A 22,515-nucleotide genomic window follows, 5' to 3' on the forward strand; every position below is an offset into this window, starting at 1 on the left:
CCTACAAGAAGCAACCGGTGAGTGCACAAATAAGCAGAACAACAAATCGATGTTTCTCTCTCTCTCTAAAATCAATATAAGAAAAATTTTAAACACTTCACTGCTGTGACATATGGTAAAGAAATTATATATTGATGTTGAAGTTATAATGCTGATTTTACATGAATTGCTCAATTTCAGTATCAACTAGAACTGAAATAATTTGGTCAAAATACTCTCCCTTTTTCTTCAGCCTCCTTTACGTAGGCCTTTGCAGTCACGGCTGAATGATACATTACTGCCCGTTGCTTCCCCGGAGCGGGAGCTCCATGAGGGCGGACTTGTCTTTTTCCTTCACCGTTGTACGCCAGCACCCAGGAGAGTATGGTACATCATGCCGCTCAAGAAGTATTTGTTAAAAGAATGAATACATTCTTTTGAAAGAATGAATGAATATCCTTTAGAGGCAGAAGTCGATGGCCTCCAAAACTTGGTAATAAGTTTACCTTCTGGGGAATAGTAAATAAATAAATGGAGTTAATAATAAGATATACTAAAAGACCATAGCTATCTGTAAAAAGAACCCCAAATATTGCCTATTAAAGTGATAATGAGGATATTTGGGACTCCTTAGTTTCAATCAAGGGATGTGGTACTGTATCAGGGAGCTGTGATACAAACATGATTGCAACCACAAAAATAGAAGGTTAATTTTTTATCTGTTGCTGGAAAAAATGATGCAACAGAGTGAACTCTGGGAAATAGGGAGCCCAGAGATTATGATTTTCCATTTCTCTAATTCCCTTACTAGTAAGAAAATAGGCAGCATGAGGGCAGAGTTTTTTGGGTGTTTTTTTTGTTTGTTTGTTTGGATGAGTTGGTGGATGTATGGATGGGTGGGGGAGTGAATGGGTGGGTGGGTGGATGGATGGAGGGGTAGGTGGATGGGTGGGTGGGTGAATGGATGTATGAATTTATGGATGAAGGAAGGGAGGGGTGGACAGACCATTCATTCATTCATTCATTCATGTACTGAAGAATTTGTCCGTGCTAATCCAGCATGACTCAGGAGAATCAGTACATGTGTCAAAGAAAAGGCTTCTGGCCTCCAGAATGACACTCTATTTTGGAATAGAGATGGTCTCCCGACTCCCCCCGGCTTTGCTCAGTTAATAAACATTTCTTGGCCACTTTCCATCATGTAGTCCTCAAAAGAGATGTCAGGACTCTCGGGTGTTCATGAGAATATAAGGTCAGTTGGCTGTGATAAAAATAAAAAACAACAGAGACCTAAACAGGATGGAATTGTATTTCTCTCCGACAGACACATCTGGACTGCATGGTGGCTCAGCTCCAATAGTTTGCTCCATAAAGAGCCGGTGTATTACTCAGGTTAGGTCAAACTATGCTGCTGGAAAAACAACACTGAAGTCTCAGTGGCTTCAGAATTCAAAGGGTTTTGGTTCTTCCCTGCTCACAGAGTGGCTGCTGGGGTCTGTTTGCTCCCTGGGAAAGCTGCTTTCAAGCAGTGGCACAGGATCTGAACGAATCAATCTTTTTGTCAAACAAGCACAAGGCCGAGCAAGTCCCGAGGCCTGGCAGATTCTGCTGATAAAGCAACAAAAGCCTTTCCTGGTTTGGATCTTTTGCTACTTTGCAGTGAGGAGGAGGACCCAGAGGTGCCTGCTCCCAAGCGCCTTGTCCCACTTCAAGGATGACCCTGAAACAAGAGGCCAGGTGCCTGAAGCACAGGTGTGGGTCACCCAGTGACTGAGGAGCCAGGTGCTTTTCTGTCCCCAGCTTTATTGAGGGGCAGCAGCAGAAAGCCCCACGCTGGGGACCCAGAAGCAATGGGAAACCACCTCGCAACCCAGTGGCGGTGGGGAGGCTTGGGCAAGGGCCTCAGAGGCCTCCACCCAAACCTTCCATTCTCTCTTTTTCCAGAAGGATCCAGGTGTGCCGGTGAGACTTCAATTCACTGCACGTCAAGCCTCTCCTGACCCGGAGGGGAGGAACGGACACTGCAAGGTTGTGCATGCTTCAGCCCAGGAGTGAACCTCTGTCCCAGGTGACCATGGCTCTGCCTGACTGCCCGGGAAGGTGGGGCTGGAGGTGTTGGTGAGCAGTGATAGGCCAGTCTTAGCAGGTGCAGCAGTCCAGACACAGGACCCAGGCTTTCCCCCTGGCCGCCGACTGTCCTGAGGGTATTTGCCTTGTCTGCATGGTCCCAGGTGGCTACAGTCTAGTCTGCAGGAGAGGGAACCCATTTCCCTTTCTTTTAAGGGAACAGGTACGAAGATGAGCGCACTGGTCCAGCTCATGTCTATGTGGCCACCAAGCGAGGCTAGAAAGTACAGCCTTCATGGTCAGTGGCCACATAGCTTGTAAAAGTCTGTTACTGTGGAGCAGGGGACAGATACTAGGGGCAGAGTGCAGAATTGGTCCCAGGGGTGTCAGCATCCTTCATAGGTGTTTTCTGGCTAATCTGGCACAAATAAAAGTTAAAATATTGAAGTTTGTGAATGATTTTTTGCAATTTGCAAAATGTGTCTCTCTTTCATTGTCTTTCATTTCAACATGGTGCAGAGTGAAGACCAAGGTGCAGAGCTGCAGCTAGACGTCCGGGGCAGCGAGCATAGCTCTGGTAGACCATGAACTTCAGCAGGCAATGTGTCACAGCAGGGGGAGGAGGGACAGAAGTTCGGAACCACTCTGAAATTAGAGCAAACCAGCCTGGGCGCAGGTGCAGAGGCGTGGACTGGAAAGCCACGTGTGTTAAGTCCAAGCAGATTCACCGGTTTTTGTCAGCATTTCAGGTGCAGAGAGCTGGTGTGGACAGACCTCTGTGAACTACCCTTGGGGACCATGCAGCTCCCTTTGCGCAAATATCATTCTCACCCAAGATGATGTAGCAGCTTCCTAAGGCCCCTGAAACTGGGTGGAGCTTAGTGCCTTTATTAATAGATTAAATGTGGTTGTCACTGTCCACGGATCTTGTCCCTTGTAAACCTCTTTCAGGTTTGGTGATCATGCCATTGTGAGTTAGCCCTGAGGCTGGGCTCACAGGGACAATAAAGTTTCCGAAACTGCCAAGTGAATGCTATCACCAGAACACAGGGACCCAGTGTCAGGTGCCTGCCTGCTGTGAGCCCTGCCCCTGTGGGGAGCCACCAAGCGCCCCTCGGCGTTTCTACCACGGGCACGTCTCTAGGCAACCGGAGACTAGCCTGACACTGTGCAGCCCCGTGGCTTAAATATGCACGACTCCCGCCAGCTAGCAGGTGCAAGGTGACAGCAGAACATGTCCACACAGCTATCCATGGGCAATAGGAGGTGCTACCAAAGTCACCAAGAACTACAGAGTCTTAGGGCAAATAAACACAGAAACCCCCAAATGTCTTTCCCTAGCAATAAAAAATAAGACAGTTCTGGTGTTTCTGAGTTAACATCTCCAATTTGAGATTCGTAATATCAGCGGAGAGAAAAGGAACAGACCCCTTGACAATATGCTACAATGGAAAATATAATAACAAAACTTTACCAAAAGCCCAAATCAGAAACACATTGTAAATATAATCAAAGGTAGGTACTGCCCTGCCTATCAATTTTCTTAAGTAACCTTTTCATGTTCTGTGGAAATTATAGACATAGCTATTCTCAATAAATGTGTAATTTGGATGGCGAAAAGCCCAGAGCTGACATCAAATTCATTTTAGATGTTTCTAAAACAAAACAGAGTAGAAATCATTTCAAAGCTCTGAGAAAATGAACTGTTTCGAAGAGGTGACAAACATAGACGAAGCACCTGCAAAACCTTCAGAGGAACGTCTGTAGCGTCACCGCCTCTGGCCACCTCCCAGGATATTGTGACTCCAGTAGAATTGTGTCCGCTTTAGAAACCCAAAAGGTCTTTTTCTTTTCTGTGTTAAAATACCCTATGTAGCCCCAAACTAGGGCTATCACCTAAGTCTAACGTCCCAAGGCCAACGACCTCAAAGAGAACAATGGCTAGGAAGGTCAAGGCTTTTCTTAAATTTCATTATGTATTTTATTATTGCTGGTTCTATCATAAACCCAACTTCTGATTCTTTCGAGACCAGTGCTCACAAAGAAAACCGACCAAACCTGCCCTGACCAGTGTGGCTCACTGGCTAGAGCATCATCCCATAACTGAAGGATTGTGGGTTTGATTCCCAGTCAGGGCATGTGTGCTTGCAGCCCACGGTCCTGACACAAATGGTTTCTGGTCCCAGCATCAATGTCTCTCTCTCCCTTCCTCCCTCATTTCTAAAAAAAAGCAAGTGAGCCCTGGTTGGTGTGGCTCAGTGGATTGAGCTCCGGCCTGTGAACCAAAGGGTTGCTAGTTTGATTCCCAGTCAGGGCACAAGCCTGGGTTGCAGGCCAAGTCCCCAGCTGGGGGCGCACGAGAGGCAACCACACATTTGATGTTTCTTTCCCTCTCTTTCTCCCTTCCTCCCCTCTCCCTAAAAACAAATAAATAAAATCTTTAAAAACAAAAGAAAAAGTAAATGAAAATGTCCTCAGGTAAGGGTAAAAAAAAAGAAAAAGAAAACCAACCAAACCCCATTTCCATGTCATGTGATCTCTCAACAGAAATGTCTTTCTCCTTGTTCCTCTCTGTCCCAGGGGGATGGAAGGGCTCTCATCTGATCACCTAGTGACATCTTAAAATGTCAGCATTCCAATTTCCATGGAAACCTAAGAACCACCTCTAAGAACAGTCTTCTTAAGCTACCTGGATGATCCTCATCAAATGCACAGCTGCCCTTCACCATCCAGTTCTCACTTATCCTTGGTGATAACAGGGTCTAAGATGGTCTCTTAGGACTTTTTAGTTGGTGATAGTGCAGGGAGATGTTTGGTTACTTCCCTTAAGGACCCAATCCAGATGCAAGTATTGCTTGTTTTATCTCTGCAGCCACTAAATCTAAAAAGATCTCTTTGCCATTTTCTTCCTTTCACGACACTGTTTGGAGAGATTTTTAGAATGTCACAGACTTCTGGTTTTATCAGATTATTTCTCATGTCACTTATCCTGCTCCTCAGTTCCTTTCCCCTCTGCAAGGTCTACAGCAGTGCTGTTCAATAGAAATACAATGGGCCACATCTACATTTTCAAAGTTTTTAGTAGCCACATTTTTAAAAATTTAAAAACAGGTGAAATCAATTTTAATAGCATACTTTAACTCATATCTAATATCTTATAATTGCAACACAATTGATATTTTGAAAATTATTAATGAAACATTTTACACTGTTTCCTCAATACTAAGTCCTCAAAACTTGGGGCTTTTATACTGAAAGCAGATCTCAACTGGGACCAGCTACACTTCAAGGACCCAGTAACCACGCATGGCTGGCTGGTGATTACCATCCTGAGCAGCACCAATCTAGTGGCTGGATTAGACTGCAGGTAGAAATTTTGGTGACAGTCTCTCTAAATGATGGCAGGTAAGCAGACCATACCTAGCGGTATTATGTTTATGCTAACATGGCCAGATCTCTCAGTAATAAAGCTCCCTCCCCACCCCTGTTTGAACTCAGTAAATAACCCTTGGGGTGATACTTTGGTACCATGCAACGAGTCTTCTTGGGAAAACTGGAAAAATTTGAAAGAGACAGGACATTGGATGATTTTATGAAATTATTTTGATTTTTCTTACGTGTGATAAGAGCAGTGTGGCTATGTAGGAGAATGTCCTTATTATTAGGAGCAGAATAAAGTTTTTAGGAGTGAAATATCATGATGTAGGCAGCTTCCTTTCACAGTGTTTAGCAAAAATTTCATATATGGATATTAATAGGTTGACGGAGAGCAAATATGTCTAATATTTATAATTTCTGAATCTAGGTGGAGAGCATATGGATGTTTGTTGTGTTACATTTTCAATCTTTCCATAATTTTGAAATTTTTTATAATAAAAATTTGAGGACAAACTTTTTGAACTTATAATAATAGCACTTCCTCCCTTCCAGGGACCATACTAAAAGTCTCATACATTATCACATTTAGTCCCTAAAACAACCATATAAGGTAGGTGCTATAACTGTCCCACTTTTCCTGACAGGGACACCAAAGAACAGAGAGGTTAGGTAATTTACACAAAGACACACAGATAGTTTAGTGAAAGACAAGTAAGATTCTAATTGAGTGGGTGTGACTCCGAATCCTGGTTGTGAATCACGTAAGTATATTGCATCCTCAGCATTCAAAAGAAAGAGTTATAGTTCAGAAAAGTCACTCCTGGGCCTTTGTTAGCACAATCTTTATTCTAAAGACCCAGCAGCAGTGGGATGTAAACTTAAGAGAAACTAGAGCATTGATCAGGACCCCAACAGGGAGCCCACCCACCAAGATCGCAGCAGAGGGTGCTGATCTACTCAACAGGCCCAGACCCGGACGGCCTTCCCACATCATCAGGACTTCACCCTCACTCAGCCTAAGGTCTCCGATAACTAGGAGGATTTCTCCCAACCAGCCACAAGCAAAGGACCAACACAAGTCATTGCAAATACTACTTGCCCTTAAGCAGGGTGGGATTTCAGCTCACTTCTCTATCACTGGTTATAGAATAATAATGATCATAATAACAGATGCTATTTTTGGAACAAGCTATGGGCCAGACACTGTTCAAAGTGCTCTTCATACAGTACTTAACATAATTCTCTCAACAAATTCACGAGGCATGTGATCTAGGAGGAAAAGGAGTCGCAGAGCGTGGTGGCAAGAGACCCTGGGCAACACAGTCCCAGAGCATCCTCCGTGGGACGCGCCATCCAAGAGCTTGGGGAAGGCCGGCATGATGGGCGGGGAAGAACACCCCCACCTGTTGAACGCCTTCTCCTCGCTGGTATTGGGTGACATCCTTTCAAATCCATTACCTTGTAAGGCGCAGGGCTGCTCTGCAGTAAATAATTACCATCTCCATTTCACAGAGGAGAAAGTGAAACTCGGGAAATTAGGTCCCTTCCAGGAGCCCCACAATTAGGAAGTGCTTCCTGTGAGAGAGAAAAGCTAGTAAGTGTTTGCTAAATGAAAGCACACATACATAGATTCGTAAGTTAACAAATAAAAACACAGAGGCTGTCAGACACTCCGTAAGTTAGATGGACTTGTTTGCCAAGGGGGAACCGTGGCCCGACCATGGCCTGTTGCCCAAGGGTCCTGTCCCAACAGAGGCAGCCTGACACTGAGGTGTGGCTGGGGGCACCCAGCAGAAGCAGGGAGGGAGCTGAGGGAGCCAACAGGAAACGGGGAGACCCTGGGGCCACATGCTCGCCCAAGCACGCACAGCAAGTCCAAGGCAACACCACCTGCCTCCAAGAAACAGTGTGGAAGGAAACCCGGGGTGGGTGGGGAAGGGAGGGGGCCCACAAGCAGCGACTCCGCTCACGAGCAGGTGTCTGACCTGTTCATCAAGGTGTCCTGGCTGGGTCACAGGGCATGGCAGCATGGGTGGCATGAGGGACCCACTGGCCACTTGGAAAAGCAGGTGAGCAGAAGCCCCTCAGAGCTGATAGAGAAAGGCACCTGTTCTGGGCAGGTGTGGATCCCTGGGGAGGCAGAGAGCTAGGTCAGGTGACAGGCCCCGGCTGCTCCCTCAGCCAGGAGCTCTGGGCAGTGTACACAGCAGCCCTGAGTCGGTCAGGTAGTTGGGGAATCTGCATCAGACCCCGCGTGGCCTGCTCCAGAGCCTCTGCACCTCACCTTTCTTCGTACAGCTCCGTGTGGACCCAACGAGCGGCGTGACTTTGGAGGACAGCAGGGAGCCAGCCCACGTTGGGGAGGGTCCTTTCTGACAGCTGGGAAGGTGGTAGACGGACTGGAGTCAGAGCAGAGCCCCTGGTTCTGGGATAAGGGCTTCGTCTGTAGAAGAGGAACAGCCCTTGAAGATTTTTCAGCAAGGCGAGGCGCCATCATTGGGGCTGAGCAGGAACAGTGTGTGGGCGGGTGGCCTAGGGGAGAGCTGGACACTGGAAGACGAATGCGACAGAATCAGTCTGTCCTTGCAGGCTGTCAACTCGGGGCAAGGCAAGGTGATTCAATCAGTGGGACCGGGAAGTTTGAGAGGGACTTGCAGAGGCAGCTGGTGACCTCAGAGGAGGGAGAGGAGGAGAGGAGGTCGAAGGGGAACTGAACAATTGAGTTAGTTCTGCTGTCCCCTCCAACTGCCCCCAGCCCAACACAAGGAGGAGCCAGCTTGCGCTGGCCACCCACGCCGTTCTCTCGGCCACGGCCCCAGGGAACTGCTCTGAAAGAGAAGGGGACCCGTGGTCCCTGCCCTCCACTGCAGGCTCCTCCGGTGTGCTGGCTCGCCCCCGCTGATCCGACGCTTCCGTCTCTAGGGTCCCGGGTGTCTTCAGCTCCCCCTTGCCCTCACGGGCTCCTTTCCGCTCCCTTCCCTGACACAGCCGCTTCCCTGAGGATCCGTCCCTATCACTCTGGCAGCCTCAGCTCAGACGTCACCTCCCAGGACGGCCTCCCCGCTCCCAGCGCCTGCACTTGTTTCCTGTGCCTCCCGTCCCTGGGACCAGCCTCTGGGATGCCCAGTGTCCCCTGCCAGAAAGCAGCTCCGTGAGCGCAGCCCCAGTGCCTGGCCCGGCACCCAGGAGCGTGAGGCCCACGTGTCAAACGAAGGGCGTGGCGCCACAGCAGGTCGGGTGGGTCTCGCTCACTGCCACCCCCCTCCGCCCCCACGCTGCCCGGGCCAACCCTCTTTGCCCGTGAGGCCCGCTCTAGCAAATAAAAATGAACACAGCATTATCACCACCGAGAAAAATGTTTCCTCTTCCCCACTATTCAACAAAATAGAGTTGAAAACTATTCTTTCCCGAGGAAGGTTTAGCGTTCAAAGAGCCGTGACGATGAGATCAGAACAGCCCCTCTCAGGAGTGGGGACGCTGCAGAAAGGACGAGGACTCGCTCCTCGCCCCCGTCTCCCAAGGCTCTGCGCTCCCTTTTCCAAGCAGCGAGGGGCCTTCGGTGGCGGCCCAGCAGCACCACCGTCAGTCCGCCTGGGGAATTGCTCCGTGTGCCTGCACCCCAAGAACCCTCCAGAGTAGGGGAAATCGCGTTACTGCTAACCTCCAGCCTCTGTGAACTTCAAGCGGAGAAGAAACTGGCCCAGTTCCACGAGGGCTTCTGAGAGCACTCACCCTCCCGTCTGGGCCCTGGACCAAAAGGGCAAAACCAGAACTGTGGTTTTAATTCCAGCTCTGTTTACAACCTGTGTCCTTGAAAGGTCACCTGCCTGCTCCAACACACCATCTCCGGGTGCGGACAAGGGGTAATGTCATCAGTCGCTCTTAGAGGGCCCTGTGGGGGAACTCAGAGCACAAGGAGAATTTTGTCAATACAGGGCATTAAGCAAAAAGACGATGCCAGACCGCTTGAATCCACTGCTGGTGTTCAGAGCTTAGAAAAAAGGCTCTGCACACACACACACACTGTGTAGACACACACATGCTGTGTAGACGGAGGGAAGGACACAGATAGACCAAGCGGCAGGAGAAGCAGCACTGGCTCCCCAACTCAGTACGCCAACGCAAGACACACCAGCAAATCTGGGGCATAAAAAATACGCTATTTCTCTTAGGTAGTCAAATAAATCCATTTTTGTATTATCTGCTCCAAACATGTGTGTCCATGTGCTTTAAAAAGTTGTGTTAAAAAAAATGCCTTTTGTTTACAGACGATCCTTCAAATAATTTGTCAATATTTTGACTAAAAAAGGGGTATGAGAATTCCAATATAAATGCCACAAATATAGTAAGAAAAAAGCAAATATCCTAATTCAGAAACAGGCAAGCATTACATAATAAACATAATTGCATAAACATAATTTGTAGAAGAAATAAAAGTGGTACTATAAAAAATGTATAATTTAGTAATTAAAGAAATGCAAAACAAAGTAATATTTTGTCATCAAGGAAGCATAAAACAAAGAAAATCAATAATATTGAAGTTGATTCACTAGTGGAAAAATAAATTAGTATACATTCCGGAGGGCAAGTTGGCAATATTTATATAAACTTTTAAAAAGTGATAGGACTTTTTGACCAACAATACGTGTTATGGAACTTCATCTCATGCAAATAAAGAGAGGAGAGACTCAGCTGCAAGCACCACGTGTACAAGGAAATTCGGAAAGACCCTGGGGATTAAAGGAAACAGCTACATCTGGTAAATGGGCTACTATGAAGCCATTAAAAGGTATATGCCAAATGCCTTTATAGATCCAAAGATGTCACTGAACTTTTACACAGGAAAAAAAGGTAGCTAAAACAAAACAAAACAAAATTGTAATTATGATCCAATCTGGCAACTACCTAGCCATTTATATATATCTTAAAAGGTGAAACAAAGTACTCCAAGGAAAGCAGAGGCTGAAAAACTAAATGCTTTTAAAATTCTTTCCCTTAAAAAAGTAAGTTGTTTTCCCTTTCTTTTGTATTTTCTGAGATTGTTATGATGAAATATATTGCTTAGGTAATAAGAAAAAATAATTAGGAGTACTTCTTAGACTAAATAGGGAAAAACATTCTAAAATAAACTCAGAGCTGAAGCAGAAAGACAGGCAGGAGAATGGACGATCTGACCCGCCCCTGCACTGACGGGCACCCACCTGCCAGCGGGGGCCGCTCCCCTGCCCAGAGCAGCCCCCTCCGCTCACACGGAGCCATGGAGCTCCAGCTTTCCCAGCTCCATCAGAAGGCACTCAGAAAAAGTGCCATTTCAACAATACTTCCCATGTTACTCAAGGAAGATAAAAGGCCAAGATATTTAAATGGGACTTAATTACAGAGCCATGTGCCTGAAGTAAAATAACCAGTTCTACAGAGGTCCTCGAGGAGAGAGGGGATGAGGCCAGAACTGCCTCTGGAACGGCCACGAGAGGCTCAGCCATTTTTTATTGAATGCACCTCATTCTAAGATGTTATTTTCAGGGTTCTATTGCAATACTTACTACACAGAGAAATATGTTAAAAAATACTCCGCATTGACAACATGACTGTAAAATACAATATGTACATTAAACAGTCCCAGGAGGGTTTCCACTCATCCCCACTGTGAGTGGGACACCCGACGCCGCCTCCTGCCGCGCAGCCTCAGACCGTGTACCGCCTCTCCCCCTCGTGCTTCGCCTTGTGGTACTTCACGTAGTCGTGGTGCAGCTCCTTGAAGACGTCTCTCACTCCCAGCGGCAGCGAGGCCCGCAGGAACTGCACGTCCGACTTGGTGCAGAGGTCCAGGAGGAGGTAGATGCCCTCCTGCAGGGGCCCTTTCACAGCCGGGGACAGGGTGACCTGGGGAAGGACACACCGTCCGTCAGAGCAAACAGGCTGAGGCCGGGCCCACAGGAGACCTGACGGAATTCCAACATCCGCCTCCAACTTGAGAAAAGATGCTTCTTTTAAAATATCATGTTGCATACAACTTACATGACTGAATATTCATACCTTAAAAGTTTATATTTTGGGGAAATAGAAGCCAACTCAAGTGAACAGAGACCTGGAATAAAACACCCCAGGGGCAGCTTTGAAAAGACGAACATGATATCTATGTGTTTAACGGGGGCATTTAAAAATTGGACTCTACATTTAAAAATCATAGGAAGAGCTGCCTGCACATGGTGTTAAACTCTTCCACATGGTCAGTCCCATTGGAAGCTACATTAACCAGAAGCAATGTTTACTACTGTGACTGGCCCCTCCCCCCAGGGCAGGGCAGGCAGGTGAACAGACAGGTGAACAGGCAGCTCTGACACTCTCCAAGTAGATCACTGACAGGTGATTAGCAACTAGATCACCTTACTCCACCCTGCATCAGAAGTGATTTGATTACCACTTAATGGATAACTTTATTTCCATCTATAATAGCACAACGGGCCCAAAGTTGCTAACTGCCCCAGAATGGTTGGATTGGTCCCTGTGCCTAAAGGGACCAATTTCTTTCCTGAAATTCTGGGTTAACTAAAATCTGGAGCACAGCAGGGGGGGTGGGCAGTCCAGCCCCAATGCAGCCGTATTAGATATCATGCACAAAGTTTCAGATCAGAGATTCAAACTAGTATCTAGACAACAGGCCCAGAGACAGGCCCCACTCAGGTTTCAGCTGAACCTGGCGCTGAGCAGAGTCTGAATGGCCCAGAAGCTGAAAGCAAAAAGCAATCGAGAGGTCCCAGCTGAGAGGCCTGGCTTGTGGCTGATTCTTGACTCATGTCATGATGACCTACAAGAGGTCATCTACAAATCACAGCTTCCAGTGGGGCAGAGCTTATTAACTGGGAGGAGTCTGCGTCACCTAGGCAACCACTGGGCAGCAGATTCCTAAAGAGGCCATTTGTGTTGGCCACTAAAAAGGTACTATTCTTCAAAGTCATGACCATTTTCATCTGACAGTTCAAAAACTGTGTGGCAGACCACCACCTTAAATTGGACTGTTTTATAAGTAAAAACACTCAAGGATGGAAGGTGCACTGCCATATCTGTGACTTCACAGTAAGGCATTGGGGAGGGAAAGAAAAAATAAAACAAAAAGGACAAATGAAAAACAAAGGAAGTCCTTAATCTCACCAGTGGCAGGGTGAGCACGTTTTAAGGTGACCATTCATTCTTTCATTCACTCATCACACACTAAACAAATAACTCCACTTCCAAAGGCAAAAAGGCGTGAAACTACTTCCCCAGCGGGAACACTGAGGCCGCGACCCAAGCCCACAACAGTTCCTTTACACGGGTGGGACCTCACTAGTGCAGCGCAGAGCAGAGCGCTCTGGTGGGCGACAGGAGGCCAGTGGCACCAAAACCACACGACCATCACATCTTTAAGTTTCAGACAACTTATTGTAAAGTAAGAGAAAAAAATCAAGTCCTACAACATGAAGATCACTGGCCAATAAATGAAACATCTCTGAGCAGCTTTTAATACTCACTCTAAGCCATCATACAGGGACAGCTGTAAATCTGATCTATGGGTACAAGAGAAAAGTGACCATAATTCCTTGACTCATCTCCACTGTGACACATTACTGCATGGAGGGGGCAAGATCTGCAGAGTCGCTCGCTGCCTCTGCTGAAAGACACGGTCCTATCAGGTCATCTGCTTGAACTGAACGAGCACCCCACTCCACAGAAACACAGGGGACAGGGGCAAAGGGGCTTCCTCAGCTGTACTTGCTCTCCAGCCATAACGAATGTCAGCAATGTCTTTCTGGTTTAGAAAGATGTGTGGCTCTCTCATTAGGAGCCTCTAATGCATACGGAATACTTTGTTTTTTACTAAACTGAAAAACAAATGAAAGATAAAACAGACTCTTGTTCTTGAACCTGGGGACCACTCAAGAAACTAACCAGAACAGGCCCCAAGATTCGCACTAGAGCAAGAAGGAGACCTAACAGTTACTGAGTGTCTTCCATGTACAGCACCACAGCCCCCTGAACGTCACTTTGTCCCATCCCCGACAGCTCTACGCCACACCTGGGGACGGGCAGGACACCCTGCCACAACAGAGGAGCAGCAGGCCCAAAACGGCCCCTGCCATTTCGGTTGAGAAGCCCTGCTACAGGGACCCCACACGGAAGCCCTTGGTGGGAGGCCGTCAGCCCAGCTTACCTTCTGCACCTCCGTCACGTACTGGGCCACCAGGAAGGGGGCGACCACTGTGAAGCCCTCGGCCTGAGCTGCGACGTGGCTGCGCATCCTCTCCACCAGGCGGGCACACTCCAGGGCCACCGGCAGGCCATCTGTGCTCCCTACAGAAGCAGTGTTTCCAAACCGTTAGTTCCAGACCATGTGCTTTAATTCTTCCAACGTGATACCCTTCCTGTGGCCCCAAATTACTCAGAGCCTCCACTCTTCCCGCCCTTGAATTAGCTTATGTTGCGCACAGAACGAGGGAGAGGACGTGTCCAAATATTTATCTCCATAACAAAGGGAAGAACACTTACACTAATCAAGAGTACATGGTTTGTATTAAGAGTTTATTGAGACTAATCAAGATTTTTTAGGATGAAATCAAGAATAGCTATTGTATTTAAAGGCAAGACGGATTTCTACAAGGCAGGCTTAAAATGGGAGGAAGAAATGGAAAATTCTCTCTGAAATGGTTTCTAACATATGATTTTAAATAAAATGGCCTAATTATATCGCTGCCTCCTTACACTTCAGAAAGTGTAGAATTTTTCTTTTTTACGCAAATACGTATGTAAGACTCAATCATCATTACTATCTTCCCAGAGTTATTTCTGATCCCTACTTCTTTCCACCTTAAGGCGCCAGGGCCATCCAGACCCTTAAGAAACCCCACTCAAGAATTTAAACCAAGCAAGGGAGCTAAATCGAGAATTCGGAAATGGCAGCCCCGGCCCAGGTTACAGCTGCCCCCCAGGCCTTCACAACAGAGCCTGTGTGGGGAGCCCCTGCACAGACCAGAGAACCCGCCCTGGCTTTCACCATTCACCAGAGCGATATGCTCACTTGTATAAAATTCTAGAAAATGCAAACAGATTACAGTGACAGAAAGCAGATCAGGGGCCGCCTAGGGCTGGCACCAGGCTCAGGGAATGGACTGCAAAGGGAATCTTCTGGGAATGATGCACATGTTCTGTATTTTGATTGTGGTGGTGGTTTCCTGCATGTAGTTACCTATGAAATTGCATTAAGTTGTATACTTTAAATGCATGCTCTTTGTTCCTCATATATTATGCCTTAGTAAATCTGATTTTTAGAACGTACGGTGTCTTTCTTAAGACCTTGATCATGCATACAAACATCTATGTGCAATTGCAATTTTTCTAGTTCAATGAAATTTCATGAAATCCTGTAAACTGTTAACATTCACTTGGCTCTCTCAACAGGCAATGTACTCTAGTGGGGCACTTGAACGTGTAATATACAGCATTCCTGCCTTCTCTCTTTTGAGATTGCTCCACATACGCAGGCAATTCACAATGCGAATGCCAGATTTAATGTGTGGTCAGTAAAGAGGGCATCAGGTGCCAACCAAAAGGGAGTCAGTAATTAAAATTCCACTCAGTGAGGCCACGGATACAGCAGAGAGCCGAGTCCTGGCCGACTGGAGGCGCCTGGGCTCGCACCCACGCGGAGGCCACAGGGCCACGCAGCACACAGCCGAGCAGGAGCACTGTACGCCTGTGCTCACTGGGAACAAAGGACACACATTCAAGGGCACTCAGGCCACCCCCGTGCCAGCGCGTGACGAGGGCTCCGCTCCACAGCCCGGTGAGGCTGGCCCCAGGGCCTTCCCTGCACTGCCATGTCCCACCTCCTGCCCAGACGGCCCTCACGAGCTGCAGAGCTCAGAAATGGCCTTAGAGGCCGCGACACGGCCCTGTGGTCAGCTGCCACCAGCTGCCCAAGGCCAGAGTGGGCCCAGGAGCCTGCTTCCCATCCTGCTCCTAAACATGTTCACAATATCACAGTGAGGCTTATTCTGCACCAGGCATGAGAGAGACCCAAATACCTGCCCGTGTAATCCCAGACTGACCCCCCAGGTAGGCAGATTAATTTGGGAATTACAGTGCAGTGTTAACTACACCTTTTCCCTTCCCACAGAAGTTAGCTGGTTTAAGGAGTTACAGCTTAAATCTACATGTCTGACCCTATTAGACTGAGTCCCACTGGCAGGGGGAGGAGCTGAGCGCCACTCCTGGATCCCTAGTCAGTCCCGAACCCCAGCCCACGGTCTTCCCTGACGCTCTCCGAGGTGACTTAAAAGCCCCTCCTTTGAGGCCAGGGCTCCCCTCACACCCTATCCTCATGCTTAGCACATCGGACAGCGTGAGGCTGGTCCACACTATGCCAATTAGAAATAGTGCCACAGTCTCACTTTGTAAACAAATGTTTAATTAATGAGACTCTTCCACGAATTAGAAATTTAGCATGAAATCAACAAACTCCAAGGCTGGAAAACAAGCCATGTATGTAATTTATGCTACTGTCAATGGCAGCTTGCATCACTGGTAAACAAACAAGACTTGGCTATGACGGGGCTGGAATGGGGGGAAGGGAGCAGGAGGAACTCACCCCGTTTATAGAGTGAGATGGCTCCACAACTGCCCGTTCCTTTGTAAGGTCCCCATTAAAATATGAAGCCCTGCCCTGGCTGGTGTGGCTCAGTGAATTGAGTGCTGGCCTGTGAACCAAAGGGTTGCCAGTTCGATTTCCAGTCAGGGCACATGCCTGGGTTGTGGGCCAGGTCCCCGGTTGTGGGTGCACAACCACACATTGATGTTTCTCTCCCTTTCATTCTCCCTCCCTTCCCCTCTAATAGAATAAATAAATATTTAAAAAAATATATATATGTATATATATATACATATGAAGTCCTTAAGACCGAGAATGGGATTGTAGTCACTTTTACATCCCCCTTTTATGAGAATAAGTATTTCTTGACTCTAGATCTTTTTTCCCCCAGGAAAAATAACTATTTCAATTAGAAAATATCAAATGCGTTCACTGTTCTAGATACAGTAAAAAATTGTGACAGTTTAAAATTTTTCAAAAAATTGTTTTGAGTATTCATTTGATGATCTGAATATTTCTCTTACTTAAACTCAACTGGGTGGTTTTACTCTCAGTAATATATGTGGCCAGAGACACTGCAGGATAAACACGTCTGAAATCGTGTCGCTGACACCGTGACTCCCATTACCTTTATCTTTCTGCCGTCCTTCATGGATAACTGAAAACACCAACCTATTAAAACAGTTCAAGAAAGAAGGGACGGCTTTCAGCATTACCTGCAACAATAACAGACAAGAGATATAAAAATACGTAGGTAACTGTTTGTTTCAATTTCTCTTTAAAGAAGCTCATCTTTATTTCCCTCTTAATCTCATCTATCAGGATGCTCAAAACAGTTGCGGCAACCTCCTTTTCCCTGGACTTTCTGGGGAAATCGCTCACCCACCTTACCTGACTCTTTCACATTTAAGGTCGGAGGTGGGGCTTCCATGCTGTATAACGTTAAGAATGTAATGTGGGAATCCTGCTTTAGAATTTGCTAAATCTGTGTCTTCGACTGTAAGCTATTACTAGTGTATTCTGGAAATGGGTAGAGATAAATAATATAAGAAACAACAGCCAATGTATTTAAATATAACTGGTACTAGAAAAAAAGATTACATAAAGCAAACCCATTTAAAGTAAGAATCAAAACATCTCATGTTTTAGTAATGAAAAGGGCTGGCTGGGGCTTTATCTTGGAAAATGATACAAAAATTATAAAACATGCTTCTTTTATACTCAACCATCCTTAGATCATGATCAAAACAGCATACTGCCCAGTGAAGCAGCCACAAACAAGCCACATACATGTAGCTACTTATGAGTTAAAATTAAAATTCACTTCCTAGTCATCTAGCTCCTAGAGCACATTTCAACTGGTCAAGACACGTGTGGCCAGCGGTTACCAGCTGGACAGTGCAAATCCAGAACGTTCCTCCCAGCACTGAAACGTCTCCCGGACAGCACTGCTCTAATTCTTAGAACAAACGAACAGTAAAGCCAGTGCCGGAATTCTTCTCTTTCATATACTTTATCCAACCTAATTCTTGGTAACATAACATCACATTCTTTTCGTCAAATGATCGGCTTCTGCAATGTGTTCAGAAAAAGGTCATTTTTGCAAAAGTATTCCAGACATTCATCAGATCTTCCAAGAAATCTGTTAATCCTCTGCTATCATATAATTAAAAGTGCACAAATCCAGGGCCAGACTATCTGAGTTCAAGCCTGGCTTAACATGAGATCTTGGACAGATGACCCAACCCTTCTCTGCCTGCTTCCACATCTGCAAAGTGAGAAAAACCAGTCGTGAGAATGAAATAGTTGTAACGTGTGACATGCTGAGAACCGGCTGCTGATCGTTCAGCTGAGCGCTCCACCCGGGCTCGCTGCCCGGTGCCTGACGCCTTCGGACCCACCTCAGCAGGTCCTGGCCTGGTGCTTTTATCGATGCAGACCCACTACGCGCAATGCCGATCCTGACCATGCACCACATGGGGCCCCTCGTCGCGCTCTCTACCCGACGGGCTAGATGCGGGTGAGCAGCTGTGACTGGTCACATCACCCACTACTGCAATACCACATCAATATCCTCGTCAATTCTCTCATTCAACAGCCCACTTCTGCTCAACGGTCGTTTGTTACTGGTCTTGCAGATTTACACAGTCAACATTACTTTCATCAGTTGCATAAAATCCTGAATCTTCTGCAAGGCTGCAGTTTCAGTCTGTAGTTGACTGCTCCTGCATTTATATTGTGCAGTCACATAGAACTCTAACAGTCTGCAGAGAGATGTAATAACAAAGATGTGGACAAGACAGACAGCGCCAAAAGCAACTGTTACATGAGGAAGGCGTTGGAGTGAGGCCCAGTATCGTGAGTGCTTACTTTGCCAGAGAATAAATGTTTTCAAAACTGCTCTGCTGGCAGGTCTCTAACCTCAGAACATTAAAAGACTCAAAACTATGTGAATATGCCTGTGGATACGGGTCTCTCTTCCATATCCCATGCACCCCACGTACAGAGATGGCGCAGTGAAAAGAACACTGGCCAGAGAAATCCAGTCTTGAATCTTCGCTGACGACATCGGTCAAGTTATTTAGCGACTCTGAGACTCTGTTTCTTTATCAATAAAATGGGATTACCACCTACTTAAATTTGCTGTAGTGGTGAAGTGAGACACATAGCAAATATTCAATAAATGTTCACTGGCCCTGGCTGGTGTGGCTCAGTGGATTGAGCACCAGCCTGAGAAACAAAGGGTCACCAGTTCGATTCCCAGTCAGGGCAAAAGCCTCGGTTGCGGGCCAGGTCCCCAGCTGGGGGCGCACGAGAGGCAATCACACATTGATGTTTTCTCTCCCTCTCTTTCTCCCTCACTTCCCCTCTCTCTAAAGATAAAAAATAAAATCTTTAAAAAACAAAAACATAAATATTGGCCGAACTAAAATCTGTTCTCTAAGGCACTTGTTTCCAGTGTCAGTTTAATTTAAAAGGCAGCATGCTAAACACTGGAACTTAGGATACCTCGCTCTCTAGATCCTTCTGAATTACAAACCCAAGAACAAAGCTAAGCCAGTAAGTGCCATTTAAATACATGATCTACAGAAAGAGTAATTCCTAATGAGTTTCCTTAAATAGCTCGTACACCGTTCCAAGTGTCATATCCAACAAAGATAAACTCACCCAAAGGGCCCAGTGGGAAGGTCAAGCATTCTTGTGCCTGAGAAGCCACTCTGGCCCTGGCAATGACTGCAGCCAATTGTTTACTTAGCAAATCGTTATTTTTATTATCTTGCAACAGTGACATTTTACTACTGCTTTCCTAAAGGCAAAATTACCCTGCACACAACGGACCAGCTGCCTGGCACCCTGGCGCGCCTCCCCCTCACCTTCGGGTGGCATTGCAGGATGGAGAAGAGCATGTTGTGCACCCTCGGGAAGATGCTCCCATACTCCGTGGGCTGCAGGTGCTCCAAGGGGACCGTGAGCAGGATGCTGAAGGCCAGGCTGACGTGGTGCGGGTTGCGATGGCCTCCTCCCCCTGCCGCAGCAGGGCGGCCAGCGCGTCCAAGATGGGCTCCACCACAGCCGGGGCCGCCGGCTGCTCCTGGCACGCCTCTCGGTTTTGCAGCTACAGGCCAAGAAGGAGTCACGGAAAGAAAATGAAGGTGATTCTCAAAAGAAGTGACAAAAGCTGAAGCCAACAGAGGTAAGAACTGAAGTGACAGAGGTAAGAACGTCCAAACTCCCAGATACACTGATGTGGTCGGTGGGGAGGCTGAGGTGACAAGGAGGCCAGGGTCCTATCCCTCAGGGTGACCATGGACTTGGCCGTTTTGGGCCACACTTTTTGTGGGATTCATCTACCATGAGAAGTAATTTCTCATCAGGGAGTTGATTCATCCAATTTCTCAGAACAAGAAAACGTCATATCAGATGCAACAGAACAATATTTTTCTAAAAAGAGCATTAGTTCTACATGTCTGTAATCAAACTTCATTTGTTACATTTCTTAACAATCAGCTCTAGTTGAAGATGTTCAGCTATTGTCCTAGATCACAGAGAGAACAGGCTCCAGATCTGGGTGGCGAAGCCTTCCCTACGTAGCCTGGGAGCACTCACCTGCAACCCCCACCCTCCTACACAGCCACCTGTAACCAGCACCTCTGCTGAGGCCTCCTGAGGCCTGTCTCTCACAATGCTCATCTTTTTCTGGGTGCTCTGGCTGTGCTGACTCCGTGCGAGCCCATTTAGATTTATCTAAGCCGTTTCTAGCCTGGTATTTATATCAGCGCAGACCAAGCACGCACACAGCCAACACTGACCATGAGCCACGAGGCCCCTCTAGTGGGCCCCCTTCTCCTACTCTACCCATCCCCTCGCCCCGCGCGCGCACACACACACATACACACACACACACACCTCCTCCTGTGCCCCCCGCCCCCCAGCCCACACACAGGAAGAGACAGGATTTGTCTACTAAAGCAGATTCCCAGGAAAACAACTAAGCAACAAGACAGAAAAACAAGAGAGAAGAATAAGTCACACCATGGCTGGGTGGCTCAGTTGGTTAGAGTGTCGTCTTGTACACCAAAAGGCTGCAGGTTTGATTCCCAGTCAGGGCACATGCCTAGGTTGCGTGTTTGATCCCTGGTTGGGGCATGTATGGGAGGCAAACGATCAATGTTTCTCTCACGTTGATGTTCCTCTTTTTCTCTCTCCACCTGCTTTCCTCTCTAATATTAATAAACTTTTTTTTTTTAAGAAAGAGTTTTAGACCCTGCACCCTGAGAATATGCTAACCCAGGGCAATTCTTTCCGCACTAGCTAGCATTAGAGCTGATAACAATGGTAAAATGGATGCTGACCTTTTGAACTGAAGTAAAATACTGATACCAGACTCTTCAGAGAACAGAAACACTGAGTCCCAGTCTCAAGTCGGCTTTTGTTCTAGTGAAACAGAAAGTCCTGTCACCAGGGGCCAATACATAATGTTTGGGTGGACTTATAACAATAATCTGTCTGCAACATTACTATATCATTCTATAAAGTCATATTTTTTCTCAATGTATCAGACTTCACACACACACACACCCAGAATAAATGAATGTACTAAACTGACCACAAAATGTTGTGGGGACAAAGAAAGCTCCAGGATGCCTTCTCATCTTATCTAATTTAAGCAGGCCTCCGCAGCAGCCTCCTCTGTCACCACATTCCTTCTGATGCTGCCTGTCTGGAGAGTAACAGCCCGGCCAGCGAGGCAGGAGCTTCTCACGTCTGGACAAAGTTACCAGCCAGAACTGACGGGACACCTCCTGGATGTTAATGCCATTAAAACCAACACTGTCACCCAGTAAAAAACCAAAAGCGAATGCTTCCTAATGCTCAACAGCCCTACATACCCCCTGTGCGCCACATCTTCTACGATGACCCTATGTGTAGTACAGACAGGCAACAACAGGACACCTACGGACAGACTTGCCCTTGGCTGACAGCCAACTTCAGGACGCAGCCCCTGGATCACTCTGCATAAAACCAGAGAATGGCAGAAGCAAACACCGCCTCCATCTGGACGGGAAGAGGGGAGTCAGGTGCCGTACTCACAGTCAGAGCCGTGATTATCTGGGGGCATGCACGCAAGAAAAGACTTGCTTTCTCTCCACTAAATGGGCAGTTCAGCAGCAACTTGATCAATGTCACAGATGACAAAATGGCCTAAGGAAAAAGGGACAAAACTTAGCAGAAATAGTCAGCTCTCTCTTAGGAAGAAGCCAGTCACTGGTACCGAAGTCACAGAGCAGAGCCTATTAGAACCCAGCTGTCACCCCTGGCTGGTGTGGCTCAGTTGGTTGGAGCATCGTCCCTACCAGATGGTAGGCTCGATTCCCAGTCAGGGGACATACCTAGGTTGCAGGTTCGATCCCCAGTTGGGGTGCATACGAGAAAGCAAACAAAGATGATTCTCGCTCACATCAATGTTTCTTTCTCACTCTCTCCCCATCCCGACCCTCTCTAAAATCAATGAAGTGTCCTTGGTGAGGATAAAAAAATTAAAATAATAACAAAAAAAAAAACAGAACCCAGGTGTCAGGGGCATGGGCGTGGCCAGGCTGGGTCAGGTCCTGAGTGTGATGCTCCCCCATCACCAAACAGGGAATAAATGAGTGAGAGGAGAACTGGGGCAAAATTGAAGGCTTTCGACAGCCTCGCTCGCCACCAAGCACATGAAGGTGTCAGGACAGTGAAATGAATGGGCACAAATGGGACAGCGATCTACACGGAGACCCCATCTCAGGAGGGGTTCTGTGATCCTACAGGTTTGGAGCTAATTCTCAGCAGCGATGGGGGAGGGGAGGGTGTGTAAAACAGCTTGTAAAGCATCCAGCTCAGAAAAACTCAAAAAGTTAAGTTTCTCAGAAAAAAATACCACTGTATACATTGACCCCAATTACAACACCGATTCTGATGTGTAAGTTCCA

At 47.1% G+C, this 22,515-nt stretch overlaps 1 protein-coding gene and 1 long non-coding RNA gene across 2 annotated transcripts; both read right to left on the reverse strand.

The window, feature by feature from the left end:
* Positions 1-6,251: 6,251 nt before the first annotated feature.
* LOC150000829 (uncharacterized) lies at positions 6,252-7,758 on the reverse strand. Its single transcript, XR_016513560.1, has 3 exons — positions 7,709-7,758; positions 7,410-7,554; positions 6,252-6,999 (listed from the first exon to the last, which is right to left on the reverse strand). It is a non-coding gene; the product is annotated as an uncharacterized LOC150000829 (long non-coding RNA).
* A 3,090-nt stretch (positions 7,759-10,848) lies between these two features.
* On the reverse strand, positions 10,849-21,668 carry LOC150000830 (unhealthy ribosome biogenesis protein 2 homolog). Its single transcript, XM_090290259.1, has 5 exons — positions 21,641-21,668; positions 19,423-19,574; positions 16,677-16,764; positions 13,616-13,755; positions 10,849-11,307 (listed from the first exon to the last, which is right to left on the reverse strand). The coding sequence occupies exons 1-5, from the start codon at positions 21,666-21,668 to the stop codon at positions 11,110-11,112; spliced, it is 606 nt and encodes a 201-aa protein (XP_090146385.1). The 3' UTR covers positions 10,849-11,109.
* Between the last annotated feature and the right edge of the window lie 847 nt (positions 21,669-22,515).

Source organism: Furipterus horrens, unplaced genomic scaffold (assembly GCF_987537825.1).
Source record: "Furipterus horrens unplaced genomic scaffold, mFurHor1.1.pri manual_scaffold_10, whole genome shotgun sequence".
Lineage (NCBI taxonomy): Eukaryota > Metazoa > Chordata > Mammalia > Chiroptera > Furipteridae > Furipterus > Furipterus horrens.